General features: G+C 46.2%; 1 protein-coding gene across 1 annotated transcript; it reads left to right on the top strand.

Moving 5' to 3' along the window:
- The first annotated feature begins 4,181 nt into the window (after window positions 1–4,181).
- On the top strand, window positions 4,182–25,395 carry LOC135822753 (uncharacterized). The gene is made up of 14 exons (XM_065335582.1): window positions 4,182–4,432; window positions 4,826–4,934; window positions 7,307–7,509; window positions 15,801–15,888; window positions 16,284–16,353; window positions 16,788–16,851; window positions 17,758–17,882; window positions 18,702–18,875; window positions 20,570–20,614; window positions 22,075–22,346; window positions 22,947–22,989; window positions 23,528–23,588; window positions 23,782–23,864; window positions 24,701–25,395. The coding sequence occupies exons 1-14, from the start codon at window positions 4,330–4,332 to the stop codon at window positions 24,920–24,922; spliced, it is 1,662 nt and encodes a 553-aa protein (XP_065191654.1). The 5' UTR covers window positions 4,182–4,329; the 3' UTR covers window positions 24,923–25,395.
- The last annotated feature ends 192 nt before the right edge of the window (window positions 25,396–25,587 follow it).

Genomic DNA, 25,587 nt, shown 5'->3' on the forward strand with positions numbered 1-25,587 from the left:
CGGGGACCAGCCTAGGGTTTCCACCTGCCGTAGAATATGCTCTCTGGCTCTTGGACGTCCTTCAAGTATCCATTGAGGGATATTTTACCTCATTGACCACAAATTCACGAATTTCGATCCATGATTGATAACTCACAAGGCCGTGGAAGAAAACAATTCCGCAAAACGCTGCTGATGCTTACAAACTACAATACAATGGCAACTCATTTGTCTGTCGAACTAACAAAAACAATTCATGGGAAGAATGCAATCGCCCTCAACAATGCTATTTTACTCGATTTGTAAAATAATATGCCATGTAAAATTTTTACAAATCACCTCGTACAACGTACAAAGTAGATCTGCAGTCATTTCCAGGGAAATTAATTATCTGTGATAAAAAAACATGTGGACTGGATGCCATGCTGTCGGCTAAATTTTGCCGGAGTGAGGACGGAGCTCGAGTAGAGGGTCCAGGTAGGCCCCGAAACGGCTCCCGGGATCCCGCGGCCTGGGATTTTGTGCAGGATCCAGCTGATTCCTCATCTCAGATCTCGAGCTCAGCCATTATCAGATTGATTATGGCTTATTATGCAGACAAAGGCCAAAACTTGGTGGTGTGCCTGGATTTCTTACATGCGTTTTGGATCAGACGTCGCCACGACTCGCACGAGAGGTCAAACTGTGGATCTCCCAAACGCAGCGATCTCCCCTAAATGACACCAATCGGGCTTGGATTGATGCTACATCAGTTTGTTCCCAGAGGAAAGGGTCAAAGGTCGAAAGGTCAAAGCTATCGACCTCCCAAACTACTTGGCCAAAGTATAAAGCCTAAAGGCTAAGGGCCAAATGCAGCAACTTTCCCCAAAATGACGTCAGTCGGCCAGAACATTGCACAAAATTATTATTATTGATGATTGTGTGCCGGGCTTTCAGGATCGACAGGACGCGGGCGCCTATTTGGCAGTATTTGCTCTAATGAGCGCTATGCATGACCTAGATGCTCTAGTCCAGGCCTGTCAAGGGCATCTCCTACTCAAAGAGATGACCTGTGTGTCGGGAAAGAGTAAAGCAAGGGTATAACCATTATCAAAGCCAAAGAAAAGAAACGGGTACACGACTGTACAATCAATAACACACTGATACTATTAGTGATACATACCAGCTGCCCTACCCTCCCCGCCTGGCTACCCCGCACACAGATACACAAACATGCGTATGCACACGGCACACGCACGTGGCCACGCACACATACGCACATGCACACGACACAAACAGGAAATTCTTCATGTATACTGCCATGCAAAGCAGTGGCCACCGTACTTGAGGAAGTCAGTGCAGTTGTGAAACAAAAATAATTCAACTACAGCGTGTAGACAAGCTGACGGCCAAAGCACAACATAGCAAACATGACATTTGCCCAAGGATTGCAGTTTGCAGACCACGCCATGGAAGCAGCGAATACAGAATGTAATATCATACAAAGTGACAAGCAAGGAAGTGGCCATCATACACCAGAAACTTGCAGAAAGTCACACATCCAACAGATAGAGAAGTGAACAGCAATCTGATACAGCCCACACAGGACAAAGCTGACCTGATACTCGTCCCAGGATCGCAAGTGGCAAATCCTTTTCTATGCATAACATGCAGGCGTACGTTAGACGCATGGACAACATCTGACCGTGTCGCCAGCATACAATGTCATCACATGTTTACCCCACAAATTACACACATGCACAGTAGAAGCACAATGAAAGCAATGGAAACTACTATACGATGTGGTTGCTGAAGCATCTTCACACTTCAAATTCAGACTTCAATGTGGTCATCACGGGATGATATACCTGTAAGATACAAGTGATGAAGAAAGAAAGCAGAAGGTCGTGAGGTAGGCTATGAGACACCACAAACGGGTCATCTACATGTATGTTCAGGGCTACAATGTACAGTGCATTTCAAAACTATAGACGCGTAGGGTTTTTGAAATATTTCAAATTTGGCTGGAACGTTTTGAGAATAGTTTTCGGAATATTGCTCAGGATCGCTCCACAATTGCTCTCATATAGTTTCTAAACGATTGGATAACAGACGCCCAATTTGGAAAAATTTATGCACAAAGTGATCACAGATTTTATGTGGTATAGATGCTGGCATAACGGTTTTTGCCTAGGTACGCGTCTATAGTTTTGAAATGGACTGTAGTGCACTCACACGCAGAATTGTCATAATCGAGCATTTCCCAAACTGAGAAGTGCAATGAAATCCTCTTGCATGCACAGGAGCAATTTTGCAATATTATGATGCGCAATTCGACACGATCTGCGATGCTGCGTGCGATGTGCCCTGCTGTCATGATGGTGAAAGTCACCGCGGTATGTTATTAGTGGACAAGAAATATGCAGTGGCAAGTGGCGAGTGCCGCATGGATGTCAAGTTGTCATGCACAATTCAGCTATTACTTACAGTCCAGCTAGTCCTGCCATTGCTCGCTCGTCCTAGTTCCTCCTCGTTCGTCTTCCTACAACACGTCTGCACTTCTCCTTCCCCACCGTTGGCTTTGCGGTACGGGGGTGCCGGAAGGAATTCCCACTCCACGTCATGCAGTTCTCAACTATTTCGCGTACGGGATAGTCGTCTTTGTCGTACGCGACATCGGCGTTTACCGAGTGGCATTGGCACAAAGCAGACCGTTGACGGGGTCACGTGTCAAAAAAGTATCAACAAAGACAAAAATAAGTGTCGACCAAGTGCGGTACACACGGCTGTCAAGAAGCGGCAACTTAGAAAGATGGCGTCGGTTCGAGATGGCATGGTAACCGCGCACGTGCCGTGGTCCGTGACCTGCTCATGTATGCACGCAAATGCAAGTCACAAACTCACAAAGATCGTCTTTGCATTTGGAGAAAATATCTTCGACTCTCTTTGGAGGTAGGCGAGGTTTGCCTAATCTTTACTTGATTACGATGCCGGTATGTCCTCTCAATAATTAGAACAAAGAGAGCTGATGATCGCTTCATTGCTGAGCAGAAGTAACAATCAACTCTCCTCATGTCCTCAGTGCCAAAGGCAGACGACTGCAATTCCACAACGCTCATTTCACGATGATGGAAACAATAATCGTGTACTAGTACACACTTGGACCATTTGGTCATCCCTATTCTAGCCGCTAGTCCGTCCAGCAAGCAGATATTGACTATTACGATAAGGACAACTGCGTGAACGAGGGCTCGCCCAGCAAATTCAATTCAAGACGTGACTCCAGTCAAGAATTAGGGTCTTTACTCGAGAACTTCACAAATACAGGTCAAGGCACCCCACAAAACTGATAGATGGCACGAACGAAAGACAAATAGGCTAGACAAATTGTCCCAAGTGATTGAAAACAGCAGATCTACCAAATAAGACAGCTACATGTGCCTAAACAACGATTCCCATACAGTAGAGAGTAGTATCAAGCAGAATGAAAGCCTTGGAAGTGCACAAATACAGCCACGACCGCCACAAAAATTGGACGACCGCCACAAAAAAATTCTCATTGCTCTACCTCCTTGAAGGGTGAAAGTTACCAGTTATCCTATAGCGATGTCAGTTTATGCCTGTTGGAACCCCCCATAGCCCGCACGAAATACCTTTCAAATAATTCCAGGATGCAATTGCAGCTCCAGACAGGAGGAAGAAGAACACCGTGAAAAACAACGGCAACGATGCCCAAACTCTCGGGAAACGGCTGAAGTCTTCCTGAAGATGTTAACATTGAATAGCCATCGATTACCAGCGTGGTTTGGTGACTTTAGAACTGTTTTGAGACTTAGAACGAAGCGATATCTCAAATTTGATGGAATTGTTACCTGTCAAATGCGTGGGCGAGCAGGCCAGCTGACTGGTTATGCATGAACATGCATGAGCATGCATTGATTTTTCATGGTTCACGTGCAGAAAACAAAGTTGCCGCGATCCAAGTGCAGCTAACAGCCGTGTACACTCAGCGGTACACTAATTCTCGTGCCATTCTCGTGTCACAAAACTGGAACATCGTACGAGTACGAGCGCGTACCAGTATGGAAAGGCTTCAGAAGCCTTTCCAATGTAGCTACGACCAGTACTTGGTACTGGCAGTAGTACGGTACGACAAAAATCGATCAGTGACGTCGACAGTGGTTCGACTTTCGACAAGAGTCAAGACTTCAACAGAACGTCAGAAGGAAGAAAGTAGTAGATCATCTGGCGCGCCTCCTTTCTCGCCGTGTCGTGTTGTTCCTTGTTGATCTTTCCGTGCGGAAGAGTAATCGGTCATACCCAGGAAAACGGCAGGTGCATTCCTGTCGTGTCTAGTATCCGTTGGAGAGAATGGCCCCACTGTGCGCTTTGCTCGTGCTGCTTGGCTGCTTGGCCTCAGCTAATGGCAATCCCGGGATCATCGTGAGAATGAACCAAAGTTTCTTCGACTTCAGTAAGCTCTCTAGCTTCCAGCAAGACCACCAAAAGAATGTACATGTACTGCTAATCCTGTTGTTTCGTATGCATTTTTGAAAGTTTATGTACATCACCTGAAAGTAGCTATCGCACGAAGTTTCGCTGAATGTACTCAAGGTCCAATTCGCCGTTTATACGAGTAGATCTACGCTGCGGCGATATAGGTCCCGATTCGAATACCAATTGATGTGACTAGCAAAGTGTTGAAATCTCAGTCTAGGATAAGTGTCGCATGGCGGACCATACTCCGGAAATGTGTGTCTTGGTCGTTCAATTCTCGTGTGTGTGTGTGTGTGTGTGTGTGTTTGTATGTGGTTGCACCCATGCACCATACTATTGACTGTACTGTCTTGTTGCCACTGACATGCAGTGCTCAAGGAGAAGTTGGAGCCACTGCTGAAGAAAGACATCTTATCTTACAAGATTCCGGCGGTGAAATATCACATTAGTGGCATCAATATAGACATGGACCTCTCTAGGTAAGCTATGTGCTTGAATATGTGCAAGAGTCATGCCCCCCCCCCCCCCCCCCCAAGAGCGATCTCTGATCTCCGAGCAATGGTTGCTCAGCATGGCAAGCTGCCTTTGTTAGATTGTGCCATGATGTGCCCGGGCTGACTGGATTTCAGTATTTTCCCATTCAGTTTAGATGGATGACTTCACGTCAAGAGTACATAACCCCCCAGAGTGTGCAACTCCCACATACCCTGCTGTCCCGACAGAATTTCAAGTTGACGTCATTATTTATGACGCAATGCTCCTTGCACCAGTGATTTACAACATGTGTACGGGTGTCAACGCATCACACGTTTTTCTTTGTAATAATTTGTACAGGATCGATCGGCTTCGGTCAACCACAGGTTCCGGATTCGTCTGATAATCCGTGTACAGTGCGCATTGCATCATCAAAATGACGTCAACTTGAAATTCTGTCGGGACAGCACCCATAGTGGAGTTGCACACTCTTGGGGGTTATGTACTCTTGCTTCACGTGCATAGTAGACACAGCACAAGTACGGTGGATACAATGGCTATGCCTGTACACGATTGCATCACCCTGGAAGCCGTCCAGAGTCTCAGAGAAAGAGAGAGAGAGAGAGAGAGAGAGAGAGAGAGAGAGAGAGAGAGAGAGAGAGAATGAACCGCCCATGCGTGGAAGCTCCAGACCGTAGCAGAATGTGATCAATATCGACACAATGGCCGAGCTGATTCCCCAGTTTATGCCTTCGCAATGTCATCAGCAGCGTACCACGCCAGACCCCGTGCATAGAGGTGCATACTCCGAGAAGCGAGTTGTGGACTCTTGGTCCTAGCCATCGGGGCGATTTTGTGCAAAGTTATGCATTGTTCCACCCAGTACTGAATAGCCCTCGTGCCTTGGAGTAGAGATCTCATAGTAGTATTGTGACCATATAGTTTAGTGGTATAGAGGTTATGCAAGTACATCATCAGTTGAGGTGCTTTGGCAAGGTCACATCGCAATGATGCCGTTGCGAGCTAGCAACTCCCGCGCGCATATACTGTTCTGCTGACTCACGCTGCATGCCGTTACATAGTAGGGAGGTTAAGTTACAAGTACCGGATTCAGGAACGTGAGTGATACACATAAAGTTCATGCAATGGACCCACGTTTTGGAACCTCTCTAATAGCCTTGTCACACGAAGGTTCGTGCTCACGATTGCACGATACCATGGTTCTACGATCCACGGCAAGACACTTCACACGGCGACTAGCTCTGCCGACACGGCGCACGCGAGTCGGTCACGATTTGACTGTTGCCTAGGTAATTGTAATGGAGGCACGTGTTTTGATGGAAATAAATCAAAATATTTTTTTATTTTCATGCCTCCCGGGAACTCTCTTTGCCTGATGTTGGAGTAGAACAAGACTGAAAAGACGACTTTGTTGCTTTGGCGTTCTTGACTGGATTTTTGGGACCATGGATTTGACAAATCCGCGTAGCTTTGCTCTATTTTTGCTGTTTGTTTTCCGTGGTCTTGGGCTACTGGGTCCGGACAGGGCAATCGGCTCACAACCTACAGGGTTTGGAGTGCCTCGTTCGATTTCCCAAATCCCTTTTGGCCGTTCAGCCGTTTTGTTGCTTTGTCTTCTTTCGCTGCTCGCCTCATCATCATTTTATCAGTCGATTCAAGTAGGGAGCAGTAGATTTCGATAAGCATCCTTTCGGATTCTGGGCTGAATGTCCGGGTGGCCATTGTTCAGAAAGTCGGACCTGTGCTGCTGTTCAGGAAACGCTCAGTGAGAAGACGCGATCGCGAACACAAGCCAAACCAGTACAGGAAACACGAAAACGAAAACGCACAGCCAGGGGGTCAGGGTGCCGCGGGCAGACCGTCGGGTCTACGGATTCAGATTTCCCGCCATTTGATGATCGCCTTTGTGATCCGCCTGCGAGCCCGAACAGACGTGACTTTGTCCCGTCATGTGAAAGGCCTATAATAGGCCATTCACTCTACGCCCAAAACGTGGCGTGCATGACGTTTTCGTCCGAATAGCCATGAGTGATGACAACGTGGAACGTGGCGGGAAAATTGATCTCCTGATTCGAAAATGTAGACGACGTATCCAGACCACTGTACCGAGAATCGTTCTGTCGTTCCCGGCAGTTTGTGTCCAAAAAAAGCTTTACGCAAACCTGTACGAAAAGCGTGTCCATGCCTGTGTGAATGCACCTGCATGAAAATGACGTCTGCCAGTACGTGGAATTCCAAAACTTGATGTGTATTGTAACGTAATATGAATAGGCTACTTCAAGTATAATAAAAATAATTCTTGTCATGTTGATCCAATGCGCGTGTTTGCGCACGCGCGTGTGTGTGTGTTTTCCAGCCTGGTTATCTCCAACATTGCGTTCAGTCCCGCTATCCTGACACCGTCCAGTGCCACTAGCAGCCTGGAAGCTACAATGGGCGTACACATGGGCGGCGATGGAGTGTGGGAGACGCGTACCGGCTGGTGGCCACACATCAAAGAGCATGGCACAGTGTCGTTCAATTTCTCACCGCTCCTGGTGGTAGTGGGCATCTCCATGTGTAAGTTGTGCCGTACTGAATGCGATTTCCTTAGCTGCAAACTAGGGCAGCTGCTGCTGTATTGCTACAGTGGAGGTCACACGAGGGCTTCTTGGCGACTTTGTGGCATCTCCAGCCGTAAACAATAGCATTCAAAATTTGTTTTTGAGAGGTTTTTCTTGTGCGTGCGCACCGGGGAAGTTGTAGCATACCGAGAGATAACACGAGATGGTAGTGCCCCAGCCCATGCGCTTTTCGACCCCGGGTTTGGAAGTTCTACTGGGTGCGTGGTCTGTGGACCTTGCGGTTGCGAGCTTGACCTGCCGACCCCAAGCATGGCTCAGATGGGCGATGCCATGTGCGAGCCTGGTTACATTGGCCCTGGCCCAAGGGTGACTGTAACGGGCTGCACGGGGTCGAAACCCGCACGATTTAGCGTTGCAGATGCCCGTGTCGCCTCCCTGTCCGCTACAACTCCCTGATGTACAGTCAAACCTCGTTAGGACGAACTTAAAGGGACTGAACAAATTTGTTTCGTCTTATCGGGAGTTCTTTTTATCCAGATCTGACAAAAAAATCGATATGCATATCATATGGACTGTAATTACGTGAAGGTGCATGCTGTTGTATATGGGAAGCATTTTATTCTTAGCATAAGCCAGAAACAGGTACGTACAATGGCAATGTGCAATGCCAATGAATCATGACTGTGTGAAAGTTCGTACAACGCACTGATTATTTGTTCAAAACACGCTTGAAAACAATTTGCACTGAACAAAAAAGGCAACCAGAGCACGCTCGTACCGTGGACCGAAAGTTCGTACTACATGATTGTACTGTTGTGGTCATGGAAATCCGGTCGCACGTCTAGCGGCCCCAGGGTGCTGGTCATGCAGCCGTGGAAAGTGGTACACACATGCATTTATGCGCTGCATGCAGCGCCCTGGTCGCATCGGATCAACATAATGCACTGCACGCAGCGTTCTGTACACGCTGAGGGCGCCGGCCCCGGTCAATCGACTGGATTTCCATGTCCGCTACAGTACATGACCACACTGATTTTGTTCAAATCACACTTGAAAATAGTTCGTCTTCGCGAAAGTTCGCTGTACAGAAGTTCGTCGTAAACGAATAATGTTGACTTGAATTGATGCCTGACCAACCCTAGTATTGGCCCGAGTTCGTACTGATGGAAAGTTCGCCTTATCAGTGTTCGTCCTAACGAGGTTTGACTGTACTACATGCATGTGTTTAAACTGAGGTTGAGAGTTGACGTTTCAAGATCATTCACCACAGTATGACAATGTACGTGTATTATTTATACCAGGCACGTTCGTATACCGTAGTGTCTTGTATTAAAGGGGAAGTTCACCCTAAAATGAAAACTTCACAACCTGTAGCGGGAAATGCACTGATTCCAATGGTGAAGGTCTCAGGTTGATCGGCGCAGCTGTTCTGGAGGTACACCTGCTAGAAGTTTGCACTAAATTTGGTGACATCATGATGACGTCATTAACGGGCCCAGACCAGGCCGGATTTATGACGTCAGAGAGATAGACTTTGTATGGGAGTAGATGGGGAAAAACCAATTTCTTGTTTCTCTGCAACAATGAATTTCATACTAGATTTTTCCAGTTGGGATACCGGCAGGGTGCCATGCATCCCGTACCGGGGTTTGAAAAAGATTCGACTTTGGGGCAATGGAGAGCCAAAATACTGAACTTCCCCTTTTAGGCCGCGGTCACACAGAACAAGCCGTTTTCAGCTTCCGCAAGGCTTGTGCTCAATGAAGCGGTTGGTCACATTGACCCATGTGATCCGCTGAACATTCTGAAATTCAGCGGTTTCTGTAGCAACGATGACCTCAAAAAGTGCTTTTTTCCGCTGAATGGCTGAATCGCACTTGGTGTGATCCCGGCCTGAAGCCTAATTTTCAAGATACACTGTCGGTACATAAGGCTGGTTTTAGTGTTGACATACATATAAACACCTGTCTTGTACAGCAGCCTGCAAACTGTCTCCAAGAAAGTCATATGCTGTAAGTCGACAAATTGCGGCCTCCCAGGGCTAAACCCCATTTCGGCCGCATCAAATTGTCGGCCAGTACTGCTGCCGCCTGTGTGTGTGTGTGTGTGTGACATTGAACCTTGCAAAACAAAATTTCGGCCGCAACAAATTTTCGGCCAAACATGACCAGGCCGAAAATAGCCGAAAATAAATATGCGCCGAATATTTGTTGAGTTACAGTAAGCCACGGCTATTATGCATGACTTTACGATAGATGTGGAAGTCATGCTTAAGTTGTAGGGCACAGTTTGCCAGTACTTATAAATCATCTCAGGTGATGACGTACCATATTTTACCAGTTATACGTCGACCCCCCCCCCCATCAATATTTAGGGTCTCGATTGACCGGTACAATATCGATTAGGCCTATTATCAATACTTGCAAGACCAAAAGCAGGTAGATTCCAGTCATATGTCGACAACCTCTTTTTTATTTATTTTTAGGTCACAAAGGGTTGGCTTATAGCCGTAAACATACTGGTAAGCGTAAAACCTTTACAGCTGCTGGTGGAAGTAGAGATTGTGTCCGGTACTTGAGTTGATCATTGTCATCGCCGAAGTCGCAACCTCTATTTCGTGCCATTGTCTAAGGGGCCGTCCAAGGTTACCAATCATATTTTCAAAACGAAATGTTTTCGTTTGTGGGTGGGTGGGTTTGATGGAGTTTCGTTTTGAAAATAATTATTGAATGCTGATGGAGAATGCCCAGTTACTTCTGGGTGTCGAAAATTGACATCAATATTTTATTGGAATTCGTCTTACCTGCAGAAAAGGTGGGTGGGGGCTGAAAAATACTAAAACTTTTCGTTTTGTAAAAACAATCGGTAACCCCGGACGGCCCCTAATACGATGTAAAAATAGAGAAGAACACACGGGTTATGAAGTACTGTAAAAGCCATTATTCTAACGAGGCGCATATATAACGATTTCCCAAAAATTGACTGGTTTACGCGTACCAAAGGTAACGACTCTTACTTATTCTCAACGCTCAACAGGACAGTATATCTGTCGATTTCTGTATAACGATTTCTATTTTAACGACAGATTTCTCCTCGTTAACTCGTTATAGTTAGCATTTCGTTATATATATATATATATTGACTGGTTTGAGGGAAAGAGACAAACGGGAAAAGTCTGAAGAAAAATTGACTTTCACCACCAGGACTCATATTATATATATATATATATATATATGTGTATAACCCCGCTCTGTCTTAGGACATTGAGCACTTTTTGCCGACGCAAGAAATACTTCTATTGTTCTATTGTTCTATATATATATATATATATACACTGCACGATCAGGTCCTCACCAGAGATACATCATCGTTCTTTGCAACTCTGAGTTTCATGAAATGAATCAATCATCAGGCAATAGAAACACAAACTGATACAGGGCAACTAGATCACTACAGGTTATATACCCAGTCACACAGCAAGCGCGAAAGAAGGCACTAAGATAGGGGTGAGAATATTCCGTGCTAAAAAAGCAGGCTTCAGGTGGCAATGTTTAGGGCTCTGTACTTGTACTGTGTGCATGTGTTGGATATGGCGTTGGGTATGGTGTATGAATTGGCAGAGTGTGCAGGCTGTTCACGCGATGCTCATACGTAGGCAGGGCGTTGCATTTGGCGTATTGGTCATTCTAGGTGACTCCTTGGAAGTTCACGAGTCGGAACTTGTTTGCGTGCCTGCACTTTGCGACGACTTCGCTCCTCTTGTTCAGTGCCAGGGTCTTATCAGCAATAAGGATTCTGGCCTTTTCAGTTGTGCAGAGTTTGCATCTTTTTGTTGCAGGGTTGTAGGAGCTGGTCCTGTCTTTTATCTGCCAGGTAAGGTGGTACTCTTCCTTGTTTTCCTTCTTCTGCCACAGGTGTTCCGACAGTGCGGTCTTTTTTCGGTGTTTCTCGTGTCGGAAAGACATAGTGTGATTGTTGTACCGGAGCTTGAATGTTGTGTCTGCCGAGCCGATGTACACCTTTTGTTCCTCCTGGCAGGCTACGGTGGCTTCATAGACGATTTGTGTGGCTTGGCAGTGGCCATCCAGCGGACATTCCGTTTTTTTCCTGCAGTTACATGGTTTTTCTGGGCTTTTTTCCGTGAGGTGTTGTTTGTTGTGGCTGCTGATTTTGGCTGCGACGTTGGGGAGGCAGGAGTAGCTAACTTTGACGTTGTTGTGATTGAATATCTTTTTTAGCTCGCTGTTTCTGAAATGCCGGTCAATGAGCCTCAGGAATCCGGCGGCGACGTTCGTTTTCACGTTTCGGCTGAAGGGAGGGTTGAACCATATGATCTTTCGTTTTCTGTTTCGCTTTTTCCTTTCTTCTTTGTTTTGCTCCGTTGGTTCAGTGTACTGGATTTTTTCTGTATATCCACTGGCTGAGAGTGCTGCATTGTACATGGGGGCTGCTTGGTTAAATGCGTCGATGTCTGAGGAGTTGGTAGAGACACGTCTGCTGATAGCCGCCGGAAGCTGTTTTAGTATATTCGGTGGGTGGTTTGAGTGGGTATGGATGTATCTTGGTGTGTCGCCTGGCTTCCGGTGTGGTAGGTAAGCTCCCGTGGCTAAGTTGAACGTGACGTCAAGGAAATCTACCACCTTGAGGTTGGAGTCGATGGTGACACGGAGTCCGTTTGCCGTGAAGACTGCCGTCAGTTTCTTCCGAAGTCGCTCTGCAGTACCACCGGATGCGTTCTTTATGATGGCTAAGCCGTCATCACGGTAGAGGCCGATTTGTCCTTTGGGGATGTGCTCTGCGAGCTGGTTCAGCAGGTAGGCTCCGACCAGTTCGCACACCTCTGCACCATCAAACGATCCCATCGTGACATCAAACATGGATCCGTTGCCCTTCTTGATCCATGCTTGGCCGAAAGCAGCTAGCAGAGAAGCTAAACATCAGCGACCGCGTAGACATTATGGCAAAATCAGAGGCTTTCATCACTCTTAAAGATCACAAAGACCGATTCAAGAACGACCTGCCCTGCCGACTCATTAACCCGGCAAAATCGGAACTGGGTGTCATTAGCAAAGCGATTCTCGACCGCATGGTGAGCGCTGTACGTGTGGCAACGGAAATCAACCTCTGGAGAAGCACCGGATCTGTCATCGACTGGTTCAAAGGAATAGACGACAAGAGCAGACACACATTTGTTTGTTTCGATGTTGTCCAGTATTATCCGTCAATCGGCGAAACGCTCCTCAAAAAAGCCCTCGACTTTGCAGAAACGTACACTGTCATCACAGATGAAGAAAGACACATTGTCATGCATGCAAGAAAGTCCGTGATATTCAAGGACGGCCAAGCATGGATCAAGAAGGGCAACGGATCCATGTTTGATGTCACGATGGGATCGTTTGATGGTGCAGAGGTGTGCGAACTGGTCGGAGCCTACCTGCTGAACCAGCTCGCAGAGCACATCCCCAAAGGACAAATCGGCCTCTACCGTGATGACGGCTTAGCCATCATAAAGAACGCATCCGGTGGTACTGCAGAGCGACTTCGGAAGAAACTGACGGCAGTCTTCACGGCAAACGGACTCCGTGTCACCATCGACTCCAACCTCAAGGTGGTAGATTTCCTTGACGTCACGTTCAACTTAGCCACGGGAGCTTACCTACCACACCGGAAGCCAGGCGACACACCAAGATACATCCATACCCACTCAAACCACCCACCGAATATACTAAAACAGCTTCCGGCGGCTATCAGCAGACGTGTCTCTACCAACTCCTCAGACATCGACGCATTTAACCAAGCAGCCCCCATGTACAATGCAGCACTCTCAGCCAGTGGATATACAGAAAAAATCCAGTACACTGAACCAACGGAGCAAAACAAAGAAGAAAGGAAAAAGCGAAACAGAAAACGAAAGATCATATGGTTCAACCCTCCCTTCAGCCGAAACGTGAAAACGAACGTCGCCGCCGGATTCCTGAGGCTCATTGACCGGCATTTCAGAAACAGCGAGCTAAAAAAGATATTCAATCACAACAACGTCAAAGTTAGCTACTCCTGCCTCCCCAACGTCGCAGCCAAAATCAGCAGCCACAACAAACAACACCTCACGGAAAAAAGCCCAGAAAAACCATGTAACTGCAGGAAAAAAACGGAATGTCCGCTGGATGGCCACTGCCAAGCCACACAAATCGTCTATGAAGCCACCGTAGCCTGCCAGGAGGAACAAAAGGTGTACATCGGCTCGGCAGACACAACATTCAAGCTCCGGTACAACAATCACACTATGTCTTTCCGACACGAGAAACACCGAAAAAAGACCGCACTGTCGGAACACCTGTGGCAGAAGAAGGAAAACAAGGAAGAGTACCACCTTACCTGGCAGATAAAAGACAGGACCAGCTCCTACAACCCTGCAACAAAAAGATGCAAACTCTGCACAACTGAAAAGGCCAGAATCCTTATTGCTGATAAGACCCTGGCACTGAACAAGAGGAGCGAAGTCGTCGCAAAGTGCAGGCACGCAAACAAGTTCCGACTCGTGAACTTCCAAGGAGTCACCTAGAATGACCAATACGCCAAATGCAACGCCCTGCCTACGTATGAGCATCGCGTGAACAGCCTGCACACTCTGCCAATTCATACACCATACCCAACGCCATATCCAACACATGCACACAGTACAAGTACAGAGCCCTAAACATTGCCACCTGAAGCCTGCTTTTTTAGCACGGAATATTCTCACCCCTATCTTAGTGCCTTCTTTCGCGCTTGCTGTGTGACTGGGTATATAACCTGTAGTGATCTAGTTGCCCTGTATCAGTTTGTGTTTCTATTGCCTGATGATTGATTCATTTCATGAAACTCAGAGTTGCAAAGAACGATGATGTATCTCTGGTGAGGACCTGATCGTGCAGTGTGTATTGGCTCTAGTACCCCGTACTATTGAGCACTATTCGCAACGAACGGGATCACCCCAACTCATATATATATATAGAGTGCTTTTTATATATATATAGAGTGCTTTTGCACGAAACTCAGAGTAGCAACACTGAGAAACTTGGAGATCCTTTGTGTCTGAGTGTATAACCCCGCTCTGTCTTAGGACATTGAGCACTTTTTGCCGACGCAAGAAATACTTCTATTGTTCTATATATATATATATATATATATATATATATATATATATATATGTTATGCAGAGCTCACTGACTTGTCAGTTTGAGCACTCTGGCAAGGTACGTTCGGGCCTGATCGGAAATTTTTATTTCCATTGCTTTCAGGTTCGGCCTCATTTTCTCTGTGCTGCGCTGATGAGTTCAAAAAGAACGAAACAGCATGCTGTCCGCAGATTGAGTATTTCGCTCCTGCTCTTGTAGCAGTTGAGCACTCTTGCGTGGGGTAGTGCCTTTGCTGATTGCGTTATGCAGAGCTCACTGACTTGTCAGTTTGAGCACTCTGGCAAGGTACGTTCGGGCCTGATCGGAAATTTTTATTTCCATTGCTTTCAGGTTCGGCCTCATTTTCTCTGTGCTGCGCTGATGAGTTCAAAAAGAACGAAACAGCATGCTGTCCGCAGATTGAGTATTTCGCTCCTGCTCTTGTAGCAGTTGAGCACTCTTGCGTGGGGTAGTGCCTTTGCTGATTGCGTTATGCAGAGCTCACTGACTTGTCAGTTTGAGCACTCTGGCAAGGTACGTTCGGGCCTGATCGGAAATTTTTATTTCCATTGCTTTCAGGTTCGGCCTCATTTTCTCTGTGCTGCGCTGATGAGTTCAAAAAGAACGAAACAGCATGCTGTCCGCAGATTGAGTATATATATATATATATATATATGGCTTTTACAATAGTAGCTGTCCACCGCTGTAATGGGATGATAAGCACTGTTAGTCAACAAATATTCGGCGCATATTTATTTTCGGCTTTTTTCGGCCTAGTCATGTTTGGCCGAAATTTGAATGGGCCGAGAATTTGTAGACTTACAGTAGTCGGAAAGTGCGATAACCGCCGGGCACAGAAACACACATGCACAAACGTGTTCTCTTCTGTTTTACAACCACAATCACTAAGACAAGCTGAATCGACGTTTGTGTTTATTCATGCAGTGTAAAACGGTGAAGACAGTGTGCACTAAAACGAAAGTAGGAAGAAATAGTGAAGAAAACAATTAGGATTTGAACAAGTTTTCGTACAGCACTCGTCAGGGTTCTATTTTTACATTTCCTATTAGCTCAGTATCCGAGCTGATTACGATAGTCGTGTTTGTTTGGTTGTTGGGTGTTGTTGTAGCGCCGGGTTCCGATGGCATATGGAAATTTCAGATTACTCGCCTGACGGTGAACTCCAAATTCGACATCAAGTTTCACGGCGGCGTTCTGTAAGTTGCAAATAGAGCCTGAGGGGTGCTTAGTGTTCATGCTGGTCTCACACTGGCAGTTTTGAAGTCTATGCCATTATTGTTTGCAGTCATCCATATCTGATATTGTATGACAGTGGGCGTGCAGCCATGAATTCAACACCTTGCTCTACAGTCCATTCATAAATAGCTGAATCTTGCTTTTGGCCATTCCCTGACTGGGCTCGGAAAAGGCCATGTACACTGTTGCATGCTAACCGTGTCTAATCATGTCTAGCTAGCGATGTATGGCAGTATGGGTCCAAGGACATAACACCTCGTGTTACACGCTTCAGTTTGATGGAGAGTGATCCGAGTGACATCTGTGTGAATGCGTGCATTCGTGCGCATTTGTGCGTGTGTGTGTGTGTGTTCAGATCGGGACTGGATATTGGTGCTCTGAAAGATTACATCAACAAGAAGGCAGGGGAGACAGTCACCAATACTGTAAGTTCAGATCACATGTTCCTCTTTCTCTCAACATTGGAATCTCTTGTCATGTACCGACAACGGTGCATGCACACTTATGTAGGGCATGGCAGCTGGTGATAAACTTTTTTTAATTTTTTTTAATTACACTCTGTTTTTGACTAATCCTTCGTTTTAGCAATCCTCGTCTCTCTCTCCCTCTCCTCCCTCTCCTCTCTCTCTCCCTCTCTCTCTCTCACTCTCTCTCTCTCTTGCAGTAAGTTTGTTTGACTGCCATCCTTACTTCAGGGGCTACATGTAATGTCTGTCATTATGAGGTTTGCCCTTTCCATGGGAGATGCAAATTTACCGCGCATGGGTTGGGTCCAATAGGCTCTTCTGTGACTTTGGCCGCAGGTTCTGTCTCTAATCTCCAGTGTATGTGTCTCCCTTGCTCTGTCTCTCTTCTTCAGATCAAGACTGCAGTGGCTGGAGCACTGGCCAAGCTGACGCCGTACATGAAGCAGTACTTGCCCTGTAAGTAATCACGCACACCTCAAGATTTCTTTTGAGCACGAAACTCTCAGTTGAGAGTTGAGACATCGATTTTTTTGTTCCGCCGGACTTTCGTTTGTAGTCATGGAGAGGTTATCGGACTGACGAACCACAGTGCGTCCATATCACCCAGAAACACCCCTGGCCTTGCTTGTTGCAAGCATCACTAAGACAATGCTTCTCATGTGTTCTGCTGGCTGAGCTCTTCGCTCTGTTTGGTCCGGAGACACCCCTTGATTTAGGTACCATTGCCTTTGGGTTACCTGTATATTGAAAAATAAATTCATAGGATAGCAACAAGACTAATTGCACTGTATGTGTAAGCATTTCCTATAATGTCGACATATATGGGTAAAATATGAAACGATGATCGCAAGGCACACAACGAAAGGGAAAGAGAGGATTTGTTCAGAACTGTTTTCTTGTTATATTCATCTGTGAATCTATGTAACAATGGAATGGGGACTACTTGAAACAAACCTTATTATGGACAAATGAAAGTGAAAGAAGGGGAAAAGAGCGAAACAAAAAAAGGTGATTATACTACACGTATTCAGCGGGGGACAATTTCAGCAGGTAAACAGTATGTGTGTGTGAATTATCAAAACTTAATAATAATAACAACGATGTGAAGATTGTGAGGAGTGTAGTGAGCGTTGGGTTGGTGAGTCAGTTACAGATCTTGGAGGTCTCATTGTATCTGCTATGCTAGTGATGAGCTGTGGGATGTAGGGTGATTGGTGATAAGTCATAATGCCAGTAATTGTAGGTCGGCGTGTCCTTTGTTTGCACAGCTTCACCCTGTGTGTCCTTGTGTGTGCGTGTGTGTCCTGGTGTGTGTGTGTGTCCTTGTGTTTGTGTGTGTGTCCTTGTGTTCCACCACCCTAGATATCACCATACCAGGCTGTGTTCAGCGCGGTCTGCCACCGCCATGCAAGAACTTTGCCCTGAACGTCTCTCTGACCAGCAGTGGAGTCTGGCGTGACCACTGCTTCGCTGAGATGCAGTTCGATGTGAGTACTCCGCGTAGGCCAGCACCCTACTGTACTACACTGCTGTCTGGTGTCGATGAACGGGGGATGAAGCATGGTTTATACTTCATGTTGCGTACGGGGAGACACATCGCGTGATGGGCCAAACACGTTGTATGTGCGGAATTACGGTATACTTGTAGTTCAGCTACCATGTGCATACATGTATGTGTATACAGGTATCCTGCAGCTTGTAAAATTCTACATTCTACTGTAGCCTATTCGTTCTTCGGCACTCGACAGTACTGTATCAGTCGTACGCACAATGTCACGACACTCCTGTTCATTTTGAAATCGTCGTCGATGTGGTCAACGTAACCCCCTTCTACTTGCTTGTACGTGCACTGGCATGATGAGATTCCAGCGTCATTTTTATACGGCATTGCGCTACAGATTCAGCCATTGCCACACAGACTTGTGGTCACTCTTCACCAACATGTCATCAATGTAATGATCTCCTCTTTTCGAGGTGGATTACCGGAGAAAATCATGATGATTCTGAATCTGGGATAAATTTTAGGGTCCCCATATCCATTCCTTGTGAAATTGAGGTTCAAACATTGGAGAAAAGGTGTCTGCGTGAGATGCTACGCCTGTTGGGCAGTGTCCCCAGAGAATACTCTAAATTCAGAAATTGTTGGTGCTCAATAAGTGTGCAAGTTTGGGAAGTCGTCAATGTCGTCTGGTGTACCTCTGGGTATTCCTTGATCTTTACTCTGGTCTTAATGGCCATTCTTCTAGCCTACATCTCAGCTACTTAGTGATCTTAACAACAGCTCTTTTGTTCTTTTTTTCTGACAGGGTTTTTTCATCTACAAGGGAAAGCCATATGTGCCCATCAGCTCCCGGGATCTCCCTGCCATTCCTTCTCCGTGTGGTGATCGCAGCCTCTCGTTGCTCATCTCCGAAGCCTCGTTCACGTCCGCTGTTGATGCCATCTTTGCCAGTGGACTGATTCATATGAATGTTCCATCTGTAAGCATGACATGACTTGCTGTAGTTGTTGTGTTGTTGGCCTGGGTGGCAAATTCAGATTGTAGTGGTGTGTGTTTCTAATCTTTATTCTCACGACGTTAGCTTGCTTTCATCTCATGATGGCGGAGGTGATTATTATTAGGGGTGAAACTTGACACTGAAATCCCGAGTTCGAGTACTCTGATTTTCTCCGATCGAATATTCGAGTACTTTAAGACATGTATATATAACGAGGAAGCAAATCTAACGTTTTAACGGATGACATTTCTTCGTTATAGTAAGATCCGTTGAAGCCGTACTGCTTCATATATGCTGTGTGTGGATATGGCAGAATACTGCAAGATCGTTAAAGGGGAAGTTAAGGCAAAAATTACGAGAAAGCTTGGAAGCTCAGGGCCCTACGCTATGCTTTTTTGCCTAGCTCATCGTACATGTTATAAAAACTGAGGCAAAAGTATTTGCAGAATTTATTGCGGATTGTTATTTCTCTAATAATCATCTACTTTTGGTTTGCTCCTTCTTTTCTTTTTATCTCCTTATTCTGTAAATCAACAAATTTTGGCCGATGAGAAATAGAAACCTCTCTATTAGAGAGGTTAAGATGCACGATATTTCCGACGTGACGCGCAATTTCACGTCAAATTTGAAATCGATCGGTATTTTTGCTCTCACATGCATCCATTGCTCAATCATGCATCATTTGCCTATATGACAAACTTTGGCCTGCGATTTACTTTGGCCGGTTGGTACCAAGCGGCGAAATCAGCGAAATTAAATCGCCAGCGAAATTAGTTGATTTTAATACAGTAATCGGATTTTCTGGCCTTTTTGTAGTAATACATGTACATTGACCTGTTGAGCCAATGACGACGCCGAATGCATGGTTGCCTGTGGAGCACATTACATAACTTAGCAGTCTCCTAAAATACATATCCTGTCCGACGGCAAAAGAGTCTGCAGATTTAGTTTTTCTGCGCGTCGACCGGATGTCTGCGACGCGAAAGTTCAGCTCGCGTTATTTGGCTCGCACGTCGAAAAATCAACGCGAGTGACCTGCTGCTCACGTGGAAATTTGGACATTACATAACTTTACAGTCTCCTATAATACGTATCCTGTCCGACGGCAAAATAGGCTGCAGATTTAGTTTTTCTGCGCGTCGACGGGGTGTCTGTCCTGACGTTTGCTGGGACCGGCGCTGACTCTGCCGATCACGGGCGTTCTGGACTCGACGGGATGTCTGTCCTGATGTTTCCTGGGACCGGCTTAGACTCTGCCGATCACGGGCGTTCTGGACTCAACGGGATGTCTGTCCTGACGTTGCCTGGGACCGGCGGACTCTGCCGATCACGGGGGTTCTGGAGTCGACGGGATCTCTCTTCCGACGTTTCCTGTTCATGAACAAAGGCTCACCACACAGTCTGCACATCAATATCTACTGACTGCTGCTCTGAAACTGTAGATTTCTGTGGTAAATGCATGTACCATGGATGAACGAGTACTCTGATTTATTTCGAGTACAATTATTCTTGAAAAAAACGAGCGAGTACTCGAATATTCGGTATAATTGTTTCACCCCTAATTATTATACTTATGTGTAATTTAACGTCCAATACAACCACCAGCAATGCATGTGTGTGTATATATGTGTGTATGTGTGTGTTGGTGTGTTTGTGTGTTTGTGTGTGCTCTACAGGCCAAGACGGCTGGTGATAAAGTGTTCAACAAGCTTATTCCCGGGGTGAGTTAGATTGCGTTGGCAAGACGGTTTCCTGTTTTGCTTGGTCTTTCTGTTGAGTTTTTTTCTCTTACAAAAGTTCATCTCGTTAGAATGCTTCTGGCTTGCAGAATGCCCTATGCCTCGTGCAGGGGCGTAGCTTGCATGTCTGTTGCGTTTTGACTATTAGGCTGTGTTTACATGAGGCGTTTCAACCCGGGTTGAGTTCGACCCGGGTCAGATTTCAACCCGCCGTGTACACAAAATGAATGGCGCGTTTACATGACGCATTGCGCTTGACCCGGGTTGAAATCAACCCGGGTCAAGAAAATCGTACTAACGTAGTTCTGTGCGTGTCTCACGCCAGGTTTGAACAGCACTGCACATGAAAATTTCGCGCGCGGACGGATTCACGTGATCATACAGGACTCTAGAAGTGGACTTTTGGCGGCATATCAGTATTTGACCCGGGTCAACTGTCTTCATGTAAACGCTCGCATTTTGTCTACTGTACAGACTTTCAACCCGGGGTGAACTCGACCCGAGTTGAAATTTCTCATGTAAACACGGCCTTAGCCAGAGCATGTGACCCTGTGGTGACCATGTACCACTTACAACCTCATAGCCGCCGTTGTTGCCTGTTTTGACAATGTGGTACGCATGACGGCTATTTTGTGTTGTGGTGACTGGACTAGGCTGACTACACACGAGCTACGCACCGTGTGGTGTGGTGCGGTGGAGCTAAGTGATGGAAGGGATTTCCAATCGAACCTTTAAAATGTTCTCCGATGATTCAGTCCTTTTCCACCTCCCTATGTTTGAGAGGGCTAAGAATTTCCCCTCCGTGATGAAAACACATCAGAAATTCGTCATTTCTGGGTGGCACTGGGCAGTTTGATCGCAGCGCCGTGCCCGGTGGTATAAGAGACGCTTCTCGCCTTCTGACCTTTGTTATGGTTCTAGCAGTGGACACATTGTCCATCACACTGATGTCATGTTGTTTATCACATGACCCCGTGGTAGTCTTTAACCCTTTAGACTGCCACTGATCAAATCACGCTAATAAATTTGCAACAATGTGATTGCTAATTGTTCGATTTTCAACCATAACATCGGTTGTACTTCACCGCCAAAACACGCTCGTCCTGCCGCGTGACTTTTTTCGAGAACATGCCACACATCCGTGGCCATCTTCTTTGGGAGTGATGTCACGATCAGCCGTGGCAGGGACGGGGAACTCCCTGTTCTGCGCAAAAAAAATGTGAAATTTTGTTCAGCAAGTAGTGTGGAACTATTTTCGAGAACCCTGCAGTATGTTCTGTTTTCATCGTTTGATCTTGGATATGCGGTACCTCGGCTGTGAATTAGTTACAGATCTTGGAGGTCTCATCGTATCTGCTACTGTAGTGATCAGCTGTATGTACGGTACAGTGATTGGTTTCACTACCAGTAACTATAGTTCGGTGTGTCCTTTGTGTGCACAGCTTCACCAAAGCTTTGGCAACCTCTCCCTGTACTTCAACACCAGTCTGATCTCGGCTGCCTTCCACCTGGAGCAGGACAAGGCTGTGTCCAACTTTGCCATCGCCTTTCAGATACTTGCTCTGACGTCGGTGGCGGGTGCTTACCCAAAGACGTTCAAGGAGGTGCTCACGATTCGCGTGAACTTCACTGTTGGTATGACGGCTCACATTGCCCCCACGCAGACACAGGCCGGTGTGCTTTCACTTGTTTACCTGAAGTTCCTGGACACTGAGTGAGTACATGTAACACGGGGGGGGGGGGGGGGGGGGGGGTAGCGTGATCTCACGCGCGCCATGCACCCAGCGTTTGCTTCCCAGGGTAGCTAGTGTGTTTCCAGTGCCGCGTACAGCAATGCATTTACCGAGTACGGATGCGCTCATTCAGTATACACCTGCTGTGGCATGGTGTGTTGTCTTAGTAACTCAGTACAGATACAGTGGTCCTTTTAAAATCTGGCACCATCTGTGCTGCTGTATTTCTGCTGTATGAGAGAGGATGCTGGACTAGAATATCTGATTTACTGCTGCAATGTGCATGAGGAGGACATTTTGGTTGCAAGTTTGGTGTCGTGTTGCTAATGTTCTTGACCATATCATTGCACTAGTGGTTTCTGGATCAAAATCGCAGGTCTTGTTGCCATCTCTGTTGAGTCTTGGTAGTTTACAGTAAATCTTAGGCTCTGTTTTTCTTTGCCTTCTTTGTTTTTATGCTGGATGACGTAAATGTGTACTTGTACCAGCATCGAAGAAATAGTGCCCTCTTTTGAATAGTGCCCAGGAGTACTTATCGGTCGAGCATGGTATGTGTGTTTTGTTGTTGTTTTTATGGCCAGGGTGAACAATGTCACGGTTATTAGAGCAGCTCTCACAGCTGACGTAAGTACCCGCTGACTGCCCAGTCTCCAAACATGTTGTGTCATGCTCCCCCCCCCCCCCCCCCGCAGTAGTCATTCTGTTATTTTGAGTGCGACTGTTGAGTGTGTGTGTGTGTTGGCATCTGAGCAGCACGTCCTTTCCTAGTTCGCCAGTCAAGCCCTGATAAACACACTGCTGTTTCCGTGTAGACGATTACCTGAGCAATTACACTCTTGACCTACTAACTACTTGTAGTTAAGAGTAAGATTAGGCACCGAAGAACACTTTGACTGGACCATGGCCCAGATTTAAGAGCAATTCGGCCTAAATTTACAGATATAAGTACACCCGTACCATTTTCTATCTTTTCCACGTGTTGTGATCGCATCCTCCGCGCCTCCATCGTATGGTGCTCGCCGTGATGAATAAGAACAAAATTTACAAAACGTCTAATACCATTTGAACATTTCCTGTGTTCGTCGGTGCCCGATCTTACTGTACTTCTTTGACGTGGCATTTGAATGAAATTCCCTTCTGTTGTCCCTCTTTCCAAATACAGGATACGGTTGTTCAGAAGTGGATGCAGCAGCTCATGACGGAAGGTTTCAACAATGCTGCCGGTACGTAATTCTATTCAACTGTGTTCACGTGTGTTCAGGTATTGTGTATGGGTGTATGTATGTTTGGCTACTCCGGTGTGTGTGTGTGTGTGTGTGCCCTTTGTTCACGTCCCGTGTGTTTTTTCCCACACACGTGCGCGTTTTTTCCCTTGCGACCCCTGTCTCTCTCTCTTTTCTGCTCCTTCCCCTACAGAGCTTCTATCAAAGGGAATTCTTGCTATTCCACCAGCAATTGGTGGCATCGGTATCTATCAGCCGGAGTTGAAGATTGGTGATGTGAGTAGAATGTGGTGTCTGTGCTGTTGTGCTCTTGCCCATACCCTGGTGCACACAAGAGCTAGTTCAGGACCCTTCGCTATGCTCCTCATCACGTGATCTAAAGCTCGGAGCTCTCGCTATGCTTTGTTTCCTTACCTAAATCATCGTGCACGTTAAGACCCAACCCCGATCATAAAAAATACATCGGTTGAAACTCAGTACTGTAAAGCGACAAACTTTCGCGGTGTACAAATTTAGCGTTTTCATAAATCGGGCTGGTTCACGATGAGAAACGTTTGCTATTCTATCTCTTCAGTCGGATCTTGTACTGTCTACAATCAATGTACGGAGAGGTTTTCGGCGATTTATATTTGCGAATGTGTGATGGTCGCGAAAATAACGAAATTTAATCTCTAGCAAAAGTTTCTCACTTTACAGTACATCTTAAATCTTTCATAGAGTAACACTCCAAGAGCAGAAAGTCTGCATTGTGTGACGAGTGGAGTTGAGTCTTGCTGTGGCGCGGGAGTCCAGGTCAGACTTGACTACTGTAAATATACAAAATTTTGGCGCTGCAAAATTTCGGCACTTCACGATTTTTGACATTTCGGGGGCGATTTATTTTCGGCGTGGGGTAGAGGGCATGGTATAGTGCGACAGTTGCTGTGAAAATTTCATCGGCGTTTTGAGTCGGTGCCGAATATAGCCGAAATTAATTAGCTGGCGAAAATTTGTATACTTACAGTATCTGTCTCTGCGGTGGAGTTGCACGGGATTCACCGCTGGCATCGTGCAATTCTATCATCAAACTCAACGTGTGTGTGTTGTGTGTTTGTGCTGCCTCCTGTGTCCAGCATCACTTGAAACTGGCGCTGAACGTAGGAAAGCCTCCAGCGGTCAACATGTCCGCCGAAGAGCTTGTGTTTGGCGAACTGCCTACTCACCACCAGACAAAGTCGCACAACTCGCTCCCCGAGTACCTGGAGTATGCTACTTCGACCATTAGTAACATGCTGGTTGAGAGCCAGGACATGATCATGAACATTTTCACCAAGTCCTTCTCCGACTTGCTCTAGATGTGCAGCAGTCAGTGAGTGTATGAAGACTAGAGTAGATCGGTAGACATAGACACATTTCAAACTTGCTAGGTTGTAATTGTGCAGTTTTCTCTTATGACTGGCAATGTCCACATAGTACTTGTAGTAGTGTTAGTATTGCATACAGTTGCAATGCTGTGCTGTGTTTCTGTACGGTGACCCTGTCTGGCTGTCTCTCACAGCTCTCTTTGTTTGATCTCTTCAGATCCGTTACCGTGGCAATTTCTCTCTTTTTGCCCGATTTTTCATTGACATTCGTGGATGTTGGGATGTTTTATACATTGTCTGATTGATAGACCATTCTTGCTGCATTTGCCAGACGAATTCTTGCGAAGGTTTCTCTTGTTCTGTACTGTGTATGCTTTCTTCATTTTGATTCTGAAAATCCTCTTTGCTATTAATTTTACTTCGAAGGACAAGTATTTATTTTATGCTGCTTGCCAGCCATCTGAGCTCACGCTTCCTTGAATATGTTGAGTTTTTCTGACAAGTCCATGGATGTTATTGCATGTCACATGACGGTTGTCTGTACTACAGCCAATCAGAGCAGAGTGCCCGCTGAATCCGATCACTCTGCGCATGCCCATTCGTCCGTAGAGTCCTTCATATAATTATCACTTCTCCCAAGCAGGTGGCAATTTAGT

The sequence above is a fragment of the Sycon ciliatum genome, chromosome 8 (assembly GCF_964019385.1).
Source record: "Sycon ciliatum chromosome 8, ocSycCili1.1, whole genome shotgun sequence".
NCBI classification, from domain to species: Eukaryota; Metazoa; Porifera; class Calcarea; order Leucosolenida; family Sycettidae; genus Sycon; species Sycon ciliatum.

Bases quoted from the DNA above. Each gene is read 5' to 3' on its own strand.
- LOC135822753 (XM_065335582.1), top strand. From the start codon at position 4,330: ATGGCCCCACTGTGCGCTTTGCTCGTGCTGCTTGGCTGCTTGGCCTCA. The intron at 7,510-15,800 runs GTAAGTTGTGCC...GTGTTGTTGTAG, and splicing joins GGTAGTGGGCATCTCCATGT to CGCCGGGTTCCGATGGCATA. The intron at 20,615-22,074 runs GTGAGTTAGATT...TTGTGTGCACAG, and splicing joins TCAACAAGCTTATTCCCGGG to CTTCACCAAAGCTTTGGCAA.